Source organism: Camelina sativa, chromosome 18 (genome assembly GCF_030686135.1).
Source record: "Camelina sativa cultivar CO46 ecotype springtype chromosome 18, ASM3068613v1".
In the NCBI taxonomy this organism is placed as follows: domain Eukaryota; kingdom Viridiplantae; phylum Streptophyta; class Magnoliopsida; order Brassicales; family Brassicaceae; genus Camelina; species Camelina sativa.
The window spans coordinates 21,091,600-21,105,173 of record NC_141897.1 but is presented as its reverse complement, the minus strand read 5'-3'; the positions used below and the strand labels follow the sequence as shown (position 1 = coordinate 21,105,173).

The 13,574-nt window shown below is 37.9% G+C and overlaps 3 protein-coding genes across 6 annotated transcripts; all 3 read right to left on the bottom strand.

Annotated features, from left to right (window-relative positions):
* Window positions 1-197: 197 nt before the first annotated feature.
* LOC104762393 (TORTIFOLIA1-like protein 3) lies at window positions 198-3,120 on the bottom strand. The gene is made up of 5 exons (XM_010485672.3): window positions 2,001-3,120; window positions 1,802-1,907; window positions 1,158-1,675; window positions 702-1,044; window positions 198-602 (listed from the first exon to the last, which is right to left on the bottom strand). Exons 1-5 carry the CDS (start codon window positions 2,811-2,813, stop codon window positions 586-588), a joined length of 1,797 nt encoding a protein of 598 aa, XP_010483974.2. The 5' UTR covers window positions 2,814-3,120; the 3' UTR covers window positions 198-585.
* Window positions 3,121-5,370: 2,250 nt separating this feature from the next.
* On the bottom strand, window positions 5,371-8,593 carry LOC104762392 (calmodulin-binding protein 60 A). Of its 4 annotated transcripts, none has more exons than XM_087498717.1 (8): window positions 8,105-8,593; window positions 7,498-7,576; window positions 7,372-7,424; window positions 7,034-7,295; window positions 6,811-6,936; window positions 6,554-6,714; window positions 6,183-6,389; window positions 5,371-6,090 (listed from the first exon to the last, which is right to left on the bottom strand). In XM_087498717.1, exons 5-8 carry the CDS (start codon window positions 6,887-6,889, stop codon window positions 5,626-5,628), a joined length of 912 nt encoding a protein of 303 aa, XP_087354843.1. In that variant the 5' UTR covers window positions 6,890-6,936; window positions 7,034-7,295; window positions 7,372-7,424; window positions 7,498-7,576; window positions 8,105-8,593; the 3' UTR covers window positions 5,371-5,625. The 4 variants fall into 4 exon arrangements, with proteins under 4 accessions (XP_087354843.1, XP_087354844.1, XP_010483971.2 ...); XM_087498718.1 differs by having other exon boundaries at window positions 7,498-7,566; window positions 8,105-8,512; XM_010485669.3 differs by having other exon boundaries at window positions 6,811-7,295; window positions 8,105-8,569.
* A 1,983-nt stretch (window positions 8,594-10,576) lies between these two features.
* Window positions 10,577-12,923, bottom strand: LOC104762391 (U-box domain-containing protein 41). The gene has a single exon (XM_010485668.3). It carries the CDS (start codon window positions 12,493-12,495, stop codon window positions 10,822-10,824), a length of 1,674 nt encoding a protein of 557 aa, XP_010483970.1. The 5' UTR covers window positions 12,496-12,923; the 3' UTR covers window positions 10,577-10,821.
* Window positions 12,924-13,574: the final 651 nt, after the last annotated feature.

The following is a 13,574-nucleotide window of genomic DNA, read 5'->3' as shown; positions in this document are numbered from 1 at the left end:
ATCAGTGCTATGTAAAGTTCTCTTTTTAAAAAACTTTTGAGACCTACTAAACTGTTTAATTGCCCATGAAGTCACATGTGACACTCAAACACAGTTTTAAGCACTAATTAATTCAACGACTAGATATATAAAAATCCAGAAAACAGTTGCCAACTACTTCCATTATTTAGTCCGTGAATTTATTAGAAGCCAGCAACTTTAATCAACTTTTTAATGATTTTGTAATTATATTTTTGAACCCACACAAGAACTGAAAAATACTTACAGATTTTAACGATTCATCGTTTGTGATATATATTACATGAAAATTGAAACTCATTTACCTCATAACGCAAACTCACCATGAGAGAAAGAAAAAAAACAAAAGCAACACAAGAAATTTCAGCAAAGAACTCATTGAAGATATCTTTGATCTCGATCTAACTAGTAGAATTTACTTTCAAGGAATCAAGAATACTAAAACGGTTGAGAGCGTAGGGTAGTAATATAGTATATAACTTAGCAAATCAGTATGAATCACCACATTCACACATAGTGGTTTTGTGATGTCTCAGAAGCTTTGAAGGTTTTGTCTCTCTTTATCCCTCAATTGTGAGACATACCTGCAAAAACAAAAATCATAGAACTATACTGTTAATTATGTTATTGATCAAACACAAGAAAGAACACTGAATCGTATCGACATAAATCAATTTATTTACCTGCAGATCCATTATCTGGTCGAATTTCAGCTAATGGGTTGACTATAAATCCAGGAGAGCCATTAAATCGATGTCTCGAGTTTTGTATCCGAGTGGTTTCTGCACTTCTGTTCCTATAAGTGGACAGCCTCGATGCTGAATACTTGGAATCGTCTTTCTTCCAGAACTTGGATCTGATGAAACTTCCAGGAGGGAGGAGACAACAGTTGTTTTTGCTTGAACCGTTACTCATTCTCCCATTTGAAACCGCTAAGTCATAAGAAATCTCATCCAGCGCAAGTTCTAATCCCTGAACTCGTGTCTCCAGAGCATGCATTCCTTGTTGTGAGCTCCCGACAAATCTCTAATGAAATGACCAAAAACAAGAACACAGAATGAGTTTCAGGAACAGAGGAAGTGAAAGCAATCTGGATGTTTGTAACGTAGGAATGATCATCATCATGATTTGGAACAAACCTGAAGAAGATCCATTAGATTGGCTTGCTGTTGTTCAATCTGAACAAGCTGATTACGGATCAGAGATATATCTTCAAGCCCTTTGCAGTTACTACTATTTGGGTTTTCAGACAAGACATGATGTCCTGTTACCATTGTAGCACCGGGTGGTGGTACATTGCCAATCAGAGAACTGGACACACCTCCTAGCTTCTGCATCCTATCGTGACTAGAATGACTCGTTTCATTTACGTTCTCGTTATGATCACAATGTCGTTCGTCTTCAAGTGACACATTAGTAGGAAAACTAGCTCCTCCTCCAGCTTTCCAGTCCAATCGTCTCCTTACATTTGGTTTTGTCTGTGATGCTGTTAGACTGGTTTTCTTCTGATCAATGCTTTTTCTGTTAGCCTGTTTCTTAGCCGTGGTGGCTAGTGAACTCCCGGGTGGAGTCGATCTGTTAACCAGATGAGTTCTTGATTTAGCAGGCGTTGAAACAACTCTAGACCCTGAAGGGTATCTTCCATCACTTGCATCACCTAGAATCAAGAAAACAGGACAAGTAAGCAACTGGTCAAATAGACACAAAAGGTTCTAAAGTATTGTACCAAACAAGAAAAAAGTTTCCTGATTCGGCTAAAGATCAAATGGTGAAGGGAAGATACCTTTAGAAGAAGCATTAGATCTGGGTGGAGAAACCTCCTCTGACAAATCTGGAACCTGTTTCCATGCCTCTATCATCTGACTCATCACCTCTCTCACAGCTTTCACCTAAAACAATATATCAAAACTGAAATCTGTGACCAATGTTTTAAAGCCAAACCTTACATTCAAATTGAGAATTCAAGATGAAGAAAACCAAACCTTATCGTATTTCCTGGTTTCAAAGATCTTCAAGCATTTAGACTTGAACTCACCTAACTCGTTCCTCTCCATCGTAGCTAACTTCCCCAAGGCTTCAGCAGCTGCTTTCCTCGCAGCCCAATCTTCACTAACCAAAAAGCTCAACAAGCAATCAACTAAACCTCTCAACCCACCGGAGCTCACAGTGGCTCCAGACAAACCACCAGCACCAATCACACTTCCGATCACAACAACCCCCGCCGATTTGGCCTTAAACGCGTTACACTTGACAAGCTTTTCCAACCTCGGCAAAAGCGTCTGCCCTAACCTAACCGGATCCGGATCAGACGCCGAATCAATCGCAGCGGCGAGACAAAGCGCGGCTCCGATCTGCGCATTAACCTCCTGCTCAGTGAAAAGCGTGTCCGCCAACGGCTTCATAAACGCCGAATAAAACGGAGGCTTCGTCGTGCGGGAAGAGATCGCCGACACAGCCGCGACGCAGGTGGACCGAATCGAAGAGTCAGGATCACGGAGACGTCTGGTGATGCGAGTGAGTATCTTAGAGAGGAAAGGAGACAGAGAATTCACAGGAAGAGAAACCGATAAAACGGCGAGCAAGTGGATACAATGCTTACGAACCGCCGGTTTATCTCCGGTGTCGGCGGAGAGTATAACGGAGATAAACGACTGGAGATTCCCGGAGGAGGAGGAAGGATCAATCTGTCTAGCCATTAAATCGAGCTCTCGAGCCGCCATTGTGAAAGTATCTCGATCTCCGAGCTTTGTAAGTAACACGGACATGTTCTGCTTTGAGTTCTTCGTCGTCGGCATTTTCTAATCGATTTTTTTTTGTTTTCCGGTGACGGTTATTGGATCAGTGATGCGGCGGAGACGGTGGTGGATCTGGGGGAATAAGAATTGGCAGTGGCATTAGTGTAAAATCACAACTTAGACGGTGGTCGGTCGGTTGTGACTCACTTTATAAGAGCTTTAATCGTCTGTGTGTAGCTCTGTGATTTTTATAACCGTCTTACTATAAATATATGATGAGGATTGCAAAACACTAGTGGTAGAGATGATGACCTGAAAACGACGCCGTTTCTTGAGGTGTCTGCAAAAATAATCACGCCACGGGAACATGTCATGATGTTGGGAATAAGAATTAGAAGTATCACGCTTCGTTTTCCTAAAATTATTATTTTTGGAAATTTCCTTTTTTATTGGGAATTGTAGAAACAAACCTAACTAGTAGTAGTACATTACGCTGATAAAAATGTTAAAAGGGTTAATAAATACAATTAAACAAACATTGTAGTGCGTGTTTCTTAACCTTTTGACTAGATAAGTAGTTTGTAAAAATTAATAGACCTTATGAGTTATGGAGTCACACCGATAATGGATAATGGTAGATCAACTAATCTTTGAATGATGGGTTTATACGATGTTTAAGTGTGGGATATGGTATTTTATAATTTATAGTATTAACTTGTTTATTAATGATGATCTCTTTAAATTTAAGGTTTGGTGTTTAGGATGATATATTTATCAAGATAATCTGATTGTTCTGCAAGACTGCACTCCTACTTGATGTAACATGATTTGTATAACTTTACGTTGGTCATTAAAGTAATAAATCTTATGGGTTTAGTCATTAGAGTTTCTTTTACGAAATTGCTATACCTATCAAGATCATATAAATTGATAGAATTTGGACAACACATCCAACTATGAGTAAGAATGTTGATAATTTATAACATATGAATTGTAGCTTCCAAACATCAATATGTGCAAATCAAGCAAAAAGTAACTTCATTTGTTGGACTTCTTTGTTATACGTTCCCCAAGGTGGTTCAACTAATATTCTAGACATTTTTTTTTTTTTTTGACAATCTAATATTCTAGACATTTTTTATTACATCTTTGGTGGGTGAACCAGTATTATCAAATAAGACCATGAAATCTCTTTCTACTTGTTTTTATTAAGTATCAGATTAACTCGCATGGTTTATGAAAAACCTGTGGTCAGTGGTGGATATGTGTTATTGTTGAGTCACAATTACAGTAGGTTGAAAATTAAATGTTGTCAAATTAGATTTCGGTTTGAGAACCGGTCAACACCGGTTTGAACCGAATTGGGCCAGAGAAAGACCAATATAGAGGTAGGCTGCACCGAACACTCACTCTGCAACTCGTTTCGAGGTAATTTCATGTAAAACTATTGACTCATTCCGTGTGATTGATTATTCACAATGAGGTAACCTAATCCATGAACATGATATTAATCGTTGGGTTAGACAAAGTACAATCTATAAAACAAAAGTACAAATAAGCTAAGGAATATTTAAAAAGAAGGAAAAGCAGAGATTCCACAAAACGGCAGAAAAAAAACAGAGCTTGGTTTCACTGGACACTGTCTTTTTCTTTTTGTCTACTTTATTTTAGATGCTATTCTCATTGAGTAAACAAACATTATTGTGTGCTATTATTAGAAAGATATCGAATGTGTAAAGGCATAGAAAGACAAGTAAGACTCATGACCTTTTTCTTGTAGCCAAAGCTTCTTTTCTCATGGCAGCTTTGACAAAGATCTCATAGCAACACCCTGAAAGAAAAAAAAATGATAAAAATAAGCAACACACGAGATAAACACAATCCGGGATGTCCGAGTATATCGTGATTCCGTAATTCATATTACCATCAGAAAAAAAAGTTGCAAGTTGTTATTTTGATAAGCTCAGCTAATATTCTAGACATTTTCTATTACATCTTTGGTGAACCAATATTATCAAATAAGGAGCTTGATAGCTCTTTGTTCTTGTTTTTATTAAGTAGCCTATGAATGGAATAGTGAATTTACGCGTAAAGGTTCAGTCAGAATTCAAATGAATCCCATATTAGTTTGAATAGAAATCTATATTTATATCTATGTTTATATCTATAAATATAGATTTTTTTTTGAATTCGGTTAAAATAATGAAAAATAAGTTTATTCTTCTTTTCATTTCAATATTTTATTCTTAAAAAAGATTGGATTTTTAAACAGAAAGAGAAAGATGGTGTACAAAGGCAATAGAAGATTGATTCGGTAATGACTATACTCTGGGACGGAAGGATTCGAACCTCCGAATAGCGGGACCAAAACCCTGTTGCCTTACCGCTTGGCTACGCCCCATTTCGCTTTTTATTCAAGATTACTCATTATATTTAACTTGCATGGTTTGTGAAAAACGTGTGGTCAGTGGTGGATATGTTCTTGTTGACTCGCATTTAGATTGAATTTTAAAGGGTGTCAAATCAGATTTCGGTTTGAGATCTGGTCTACACCGGTTTGAACCGAATTAGGCCCAAAGAAAGGCCCCTAAATAGTGGTTGGCTGCACCGAACCGGATTACACTCACTTAAAAGACCTGTGTTTATCTAAGCTTTCAACAAAAATGAAGCTGTCCAAAATCATATTCACATCTTTAACACAAAAGATGGAGATAACAAATGTAAGAAGAAGAAAAAAAAAAAAAAAAAAAAACACTTTTGAACGCCTCTGGATTATCAGAAACCCCGAGATTCACAAGCTTTCCCTCGAGTATATTATATACATGAATCTGTCCAGGGCGAGTCGTTTTTATTATCGTGTGTAACTACTAACTCATTTCAGATTTTTCCTAACTGTAACGTTCTTGAAAACAGAGAGCCATTTCGTGACACTGAACAGCTTTGTCCATCTTCTGCTGTGAGCCTTACCGACTGAAGCAGCATTGTTCTGTGAAATGAACTCGTCAACCGCACTCTGCAAATCAGATTGCGGTTCTTCTAAGCCTAGAATCTGAGAGCAACTCCAGAGATTGTCGTCGTCTTCATATAAACCTTGTGGAATCACTTCCATGTCAGCATCATCACTATACTGGCCACTACATTCTGCTGTGTTGCGAAGGCTTGACACGAGACCGTAGCCGTCCAAACTAGTCAAACTCAGACCGGAATAATCAATCCCGACACCGGTTTGTGAAGCAGGGACATTGAGAAAGTTCCTCATCATCGATATCTCATCATCATACGACCTTACTTCATGTAGGTGACTCAATGCAACAGTTACCATCTCCTCGGCTTGAGCCTGAATCAGAAAACACCAATTATGAAGACCTGACAGTAGTATACAGACGATAAATCAAGTCAAAACTGTAGAGAGAAAGAGAGGACCAGTGCCTTTTCAATCTCAGATAACTTTTCAGCAGGAATATACTGAAAATCCACGAGCAGTCCAAGCACTTGAGCTACGACATTGAAGACAACAGCAGTTTTCTTCTGAAATCCAGGAGCTTGGTACACATGGACGCTACTATCCAGAACACATGACCGAGCATGTTCCAAAGTAATTTCCCACATCTTTGAAGACATGCCCGTACCAAGAATCTGCAAGAACATCAATCATCTTTAGCTATAAAGAACCTTAAACCGCCGGGAGAGATTAGAAACTATCACTGACCAAACAAAAGATTCAAGTACACATAACACAAAACAACATAAGCACACATAGAAGCCTTAGGTACTTAACCACAAAGGAAGACGAATCTTACTTGCCGGAGTTTTGAAGAGTTTAAATGGAAATGTGTGAGGAAGTCCTTGACAGTGTTTATATCTGACCAATGAAGTCGTTTGTGAAATGCTCCATCTTTCCCTATCTTTTCCAATCTCCATACTTCATCGAATAGAGAAGGAGGATGATGCTTTCTGTACACTACAAATGAGAGAGAAAAAGGCAGAAGATACTTCAAAATTGGTTCAATGATACATAATGTGAGAGAGTAAACTATACATAACAAGCCATACTTACACTCTCCTCGATGATCTCTTACGACAAAGGACTCTGTTACCGCCTCTCTAATGTTGACAAAATCAAACTGATCCACCATCCGTACCCCAAGTCTGAACTTCCTGCTCCTAGTCCAGCTAGAGTTATCTGTAAATGACATTTCATCCATAACACCGATGCCATCATTAAGAAGAGCAAATACATTCCCACTGAGTAGAGGTTTCTTTCCTGCTCTCTCTCTTACAATGTTATTCCTGATATCCTCAGCTGTCCAGTCACTATCTTTGTCAAAATAACCCTCAACAACAAAAAACTCGAGCTTTGCAGATGATGCGGGACCAGAAGAGACAATTTCGCCAGTTGAAGGATCGATTAATCCAACTCTTATAGCTTGGCCTTCATCTCCTTCTACTCGAGCTGAAGTAAACACAGGAAGCGATAGATTGTTCAAGAACTTTAGCTGTAAGTTCCTTGATTCCAAAGGATGAATCTCTTGCTCACAAATCCTGAACATGGGAAGAAAATATTCATACCAGAGAGAAGTCTGAAAAAATATAATATTTATCTTGAAAAGTAGTTTACCACTTGAAGCCTGCTAGGTGCTTTCCAAGAGCAAGTTCAACTTCTTCTTTGACCTGTTCCAAGGGATACATTCATAAATAAATAGCTAATATAAAACACGCAATCCGAAGACAAAAAGATACGTACCACTTTACGAATCAAAGGCTCGAGAACAGGTTCGAGAAAATGTTTGACAGTTTGCAACCTCATAACCTCCTGAACCACACTAAAATTTGTATCCAAAAGTCATATGTGAGAATTCTCATTAACACTAAGAACCCATTTCAGAAAATGTAACTTTACAATAAGCATTGCTGCTTTGTCAAAAGCAAGTGACTGGGAAAAACAAAGCTTTTTATCAAGGACCTCCACTGACAACTACAGTGATTTCACGATGTCATAGATGCTACTAGTAACTAGTATGAGTACTCATGAGTTTCAATCCAAGATATCATCTTAAAAGTACCACTCTTTATATACAGACAAAACCAAAACCTTCTTATAGCTTCCAAGCCAAGAACACGATGATCAACTAGTCTCCTCTAAAATCTAACTCGTATTCTAATCACTTCACTCTGCTTGTTCCAATAGAAAGATGACAACTTTTTTAGACTATGATTCATCCTTATAAGCTGATAAACAAACCCAATTGAAAGATTGAATCGAAGAAGACTGATATGCTTATTGTTTAATTGATTCCACCTACTAACAACATGATCATTAATAAACCCTAGAAACTGAAACAAGATAACACCTTTTGAATCTTCGACGCTTATCATCTGATGAGCCGCCTTCGACTCGAGGTTTCCCGTCTTCAAACTCTCTCTTCTGCGACATCTTTCGTATACCCACAAGAGCCGGTGAAATCCCCAGAGAATTTCAACCATTTACAGAACCGTTTTGTTTTTCCGTTTTGTGTGTTTTTGTACAAACAAAAATAACCGAAATTTCCGGGAAAGAGATAATATATATAACCAAAGAGAGTAACGGAATTATCGTGAAAAAAATGAATCTGATCTCCAAAATAAAAAACGAGAAAGACCCGTATCTTGGAATTATCTAATCTTAACGCTTCCCCCACCAGTTCTTATTCAAAAGCTCTGTCGCAACGGAGTTGAACAAACAAAAAAAAAAGAAGGGATTTTGCAAATTCTTTGGTGGTAAGAAGCAGATAGAGACAGAACCACGGAGAAGAATGGTGTGTTGTGAAGCTTTCTTTCTCAGTGTTGGGTGTGTGGGACCCATTTGAAACCGCGTCAGTGACGAGGATCCCTTAAATTTATTATTTCGTAACTTATTTACTAACTTAAACCAAAACAAAAAAAAGAGTAATATAGTAGTATGTTTTGACCAATCTCTTTTATCTAATCATCGTTTTTTTAAGTCCTCCTAATTCTCGGATTAATAAGTGCATTCATCAAATTTCAATGTTCTAAGAAGCATGTACGTACAGTATTGCGTAGGTCGTAGAGGAAGAGTATTATGAAAAGAAAAAAAACTATTATGATTTTATCCTTGAAGATTTTTGGTTTCTGTTCATACGAATTTGGGATTAAAACGAGGATTTTTTTTTTTTTTTTTTTTGGGGAAGAATTATCAGGGCTGCTGGACCAAATGATCAAGCATGCGGAAACAGCAATCATCCATAATTCAACCTTGTTCTTAATCTCACATGGATATGAATCAAGTAGCTAGGTCAACAAAACAACTCTATTGGAGGATAACATTAACATCTGCCCCAGCCATAAGGGCTTGTCCTAGCTAGGATTGTTCTTTCCAAGTGGGTCGACAAACAAAATAAAACATTTTAATGTCTTTTTCAATTATTCACTTCTGTGCCAACTAGCAGATATGAAAATGTTTTTTTTTTTTTTTTTCAGTTTTGACCCCTATATGTTTTTAACTCAGTTTAAAAGTTTATCATCTACTGATAAAATCATATCGGCAAAATGATATGATTCGTTTTGTGACATATACAGAAACGCTTATTCAACACCAATCATACACATATTCAACAATAATGCTGACCTATCCATTCTCACTTCCAACCAAAATCATAAACATAGACGCGTGATTCGGAGACTGAAAGAATGCAGTCTAGGGACAATCACAGCCCATCCTCCACTAAACATATTTTGAAACATACTAGTTGCGTTCAGCCGCTCACAAACACCTGAATCACATTTTCTAAGCACAGACTTCAGTGACATTCATTGTACTGTACATATAATGTGGCACTAGTTAAGTAGAAGCTAGATATTGTAATTTCTTTTTATAATATAATGTTAAATTCATTTAAGAAAAAAATAATGCTTGGTTACATTAAAAATTGATAAAAGTTTATAGAGATTAAAGATACATAAATTTTCTACCTTTATTTGCAAATCAAGCTTGCTTCGTACAATCTATCAATTTTTCTTTGAATGACTAAAAGTTTATTCCGAACTTGCTTATCCTGCCAAGTGATGAGGTTAGTTGCTGGAGTTGGTTGCTCAACATGCTTCCTCCCATTGAAGATATCGTAATTTTTCTTAAATTAGATATAAATCATCGTTTAATCATGGGTCATAAATTTATATCCTACAAGACCAGTTCTTGAACTGCTCAGGACCGAGGATCTATTCAAATCCGACCTGATATATTCAACTAAATATTTTTAAGAAATATATTCACTACGTATTAGGAGTTAGGACACACCAAAATTAAACAATAATTTTTTTATATATATATAAGTATTTTGCATGCCTCTTGATGTAATTTAATTTGGCAATAAATCAGGATTGGTTAAACTAAATTTTGTTATTGGATCTCATGGGTATCAGACGGAATGTTCTGTAGAATAATTCAGAGTTATGTTGTCGCTCTGACATCTTCACACGAACTGGACTTTGACCAAATGCTTAAACTCCTCCCACTTCTCCTTTGTTAATTCTCCATCACACGTACGCTTGTTGTCTCTAAGTTTGATTGTGTCCGTCCTCTCTCTCATCCACGCATCTCTTTAATTTACAAATTGATTTTAACTGTCTGAAATAAATCAATCACATAAAACTGAAATTAATTTAAAAAAAATAAGACATCTCTTTACAAATAAAATCGTCACATTATCTCTCATACATACTCCACTCAAAATTAAATATTGTACACAGCCATTGATATCAAACATGAAAGCAAAAAAATAAGATAACGTTTTATCAACAAAAGAAAATAAAAAGAGAGGAGACAATCGGATAAAAAACATTAGACATTTCTTTACAAACACAAATGGACATTTCACTTTTGTCATTTGATTGGAAAAGAAAAAAAAAAACAAATAATCAAAAATTACAATTCACACAAAATTAATAATTTACACCCATATTAAAATTATATCAAACAAAAAAGGCAAAATATGATAACATTTTACCAAAAAAGGTAAAGTACCAAAGAGATACCCAAAAAAAAAAAGGATTAAATAACAAAAAGAAGAAGCTAGAACTGGGAGGAGCAAGCAAAACCCCCACTTTGCCCTCCTTGAAACTGATTCCGACTTAACGCAGTCGCTTCAAGCATACGGTTCCACTCACGCGCCTCCGCATTTTCCCCAAACTCACTCTCTCTCCCGTCACCTCCTCCTCTCATCGCCTGCAAAATCTTCGCCGCCTTCTCCTTCACACGTCCGTTCCCGTTCTCTTCCACTTCCATCAACACTTCCTCTGCTCCCGCCTCGCTCGCCAATCCCCTAAACCTCAAATTCCCTTGACACAACGTCAACAGAACCGCCACACAATTCTCACGCGCCGCCTCGGAATCACCACCTCCGACTTCTCTGAGCCTCCCTACCAAAATAGCCACCGCGTTACCATCCAACATCGCGCCTTTTCCGTCTGGACAAGCAGCAAGGTTACACAGAACTAACAAAATCCGGCTAGTCGAATCGCCGGATCTAACCATCGAAAGCAGAGTCGGCACCGCACCAGCTCTAACCAGCCTGGTTCTATTGCTCGGAATCAACGACAAATGATAAAGCGCAAGCGCTGCATCTTGACGAGTTCTCTCGCTCTCAGAAGAACGAAGCGCGTGAAGAAGCGGCTCAACCGCACCGAGAACTCCGATCACCATCTTATTCTCATCTTCAAGCGCCAAACTAAACAAAGCTCCGGCAACATGTTCCTGCGCCTCCGTCGTTCCCGATTTCAAAACATCGATCAACAAAGGAACAAATCCTGACCGTACGATCTTCACTTTGTTCTGTTTCTCAAGCGAGAGATTAACCAAAGACGCTGCGGCGTTAGTCTGTACGAGATTGTACCGCGAAACAAGCAGTGACCGGAGAAACGAGAGAATCCGATCTGTACAAAGCGAAACCCTAAGATCCTCGCTAGATCTCGTCATCTTCCTAAGAAGAATCAAACCTTGCTCGTGGTCGAAAATGTCGACACCTCTCAATTTGTTGAAGATCTCTTCCTCTTCCGGCGACATCGGAGAGGAAGAGTGATCGGAGGAAGAGAAAGAGATAGCGTTACGAAATGGACTGTCAGCTCCAGCGAAGACACCAGAGGAAGAAGAAGTAGTTGAAGAAAAGGAGTACATACTGACGGCACGAACCGGGTGGTACGGACTCTGACCAATCGTAACCGACTCGAGAGACGTCGTCGGTGACATTGAGCTCTTGGATCGAGCTCTAATCGCTTCCATCACAGCGTCGTAATCCGAATCCGATGGTGAATTCTCTTCAACAGGAGGGAGAGTCTCAGGCTCCGACGCTTTCGGACTCGGACTCGGGTTCGGATCTTTATCGATTCGGGCACGAACCACGCCTTCGACGTAAGCGGAATCAGGAGGACGAGGGTGGTCGATTTTTTTCCGGTCACACCAGCTGAAAATGGTGGATTTCATGGCGAGATTGGGGATGACGGTGGAGAAATCGGGTCGGGTACCGTCTAAAAGATCCGGTATGTATCCTAAGTTACGACAGACTTGAACGGAGAGACGCTCGAAGGTTTGACCTGAGGAGACGACGACGGGGTCAGACATGAGGAACCCGGTGATGGGACAAAGAAACTCCGGTGGAGTCTCGTCGTGTTTGTGTTGTGGTAAAGTTGTAGCTGTGGCTGAAGAGGATCTTTGGTGGAAAGAGAACCATCTCTGCTTGTTTCCACCCATCGGAGAAATATTATTAGGTTTTTTTTGAGAGGAGGAGGAAGAAGAAGAAGAAGAAGAAGAAGAAGAAGAAGCTGCTACGAGCTAAAAAAAGCTCGAAATGTTTTAGTCTTTGATCCAGTCCAAAAGGGGTTTTTGATGATTAAACCGGAACTAAATTAAGATAGATTAAACCGGAAATCCTAATCAAGTTGATATTTTAGTTTTGTTTTAATATATAACCAAAATCAAGGGAGATTATAAACAACAATACGGAATTGGTAACGTTGATGGTAACAACTCTGACTTTTTCGACATTGTCTCTTGGTTTACTTTTTGATAATTAATATTGTAAAGGTGATGATGGACACCTGATAATCACCATAATAAACAGTCTAAATTTTAATTTTAACTACATATATCAAGAAATTACAGAAACTTCATGGAATAAAATCTTATAGGATAACATTTCATATTCTTTCTTTTTTAATATCTAAATATAACTAAATCTTTTAAAATCTCATTCAAATATTTCAAAATTCTAAAATATTAAAATCCTACAAAATACTTAAAAGTCAAAGTTTAATACCCGCTCCAAATAGGTTTTTTGAATTTTAATTTTATCAAGGTCGGATAGATTTATTGAACGTAACTGACAAAAAGAAAAGGTAGGGACTGAGCAATGCACACACCATATGATAATATGGTGACACACCAAAACTTGCACACACCGGTGACAGACGACGGGTAAGGCGTGTTACATACTCAGAAAACAAGAAAATATTTAAATATATAAAATACTCTTGATAATTGTTCTTTAATACTAGTGATAAGTGAAAACAAATACTTATATTGTTTCTAGTGAGATAAAGTCGGAATTGAGCGACAGTATCGATTAGATTAAAAAAAAAAACATGAACATGACATCCACTAAGATAGTATGTTTTTTTTTGTAATGCAGTAATGCACTAAGATATGTTTTGTTCTGCTTTGAATGTCTTTTGTTTAGCCAACCCATTGAATTTAATTACATGTGTACAAAGACAATTAGAACAACTGGGATGGTTTCTTATATCACCATTTTAAATATTGACTATTGATGA

Bases quoted from the DNA above. Each gene is read 5' to 3' on its own strand.
- LOC104762393 (XM_010485672.3), bottom strand. From the start codon at position 2,813: ATGCCGACGACGAAGAACTCAAAGCAGAACATGTCCGTGTTACTTACA. The intron at 1,908-2,000 runs GTTTGGTTTTCT...ATATTGTTTTAG, and splicing joins AAACCAGGAAATACGATAAG to GTGAAAGCTGTGAGAGAGGT. The intron at 1,676-1,801 runs GTATCTTCCCTT...TCTTGATTCTAG, and splicing joins ATCTAATGCTTCTTCTAAAG to GTGATGCAAGTGATGGAAGA.
- LOC104762392 (XM_010485669.3), bottom strand. From the start codon at position 8,187: ATGTCGCAGAAGAGAGAGTTTGAAGACGGGAAACCTCGAGTCGAAGGC. The intron at 7,577-8,104 runs GTGTTATCTTGT...TACAAATTTTAG, and splicing joins AAGCGTCGAAGATTCAAAAG to TGTGGTTCAGGAGGTTATGA. The intron at 6,091-6,182 runs GCACTGGTCCTC...TTTCTGATTCAG, and splicing joins AGTTATCTGAGATTGAAAAG to GCTCAAGCCGAGGAGATGGT.
- LOC104762391 (XM_010485668.3), bottom strand. From the start codon at position 12,495: ATGGGTGGAAACAAGCAGAGATGGTTCTCTTTCCACCAAAGATCCTCT.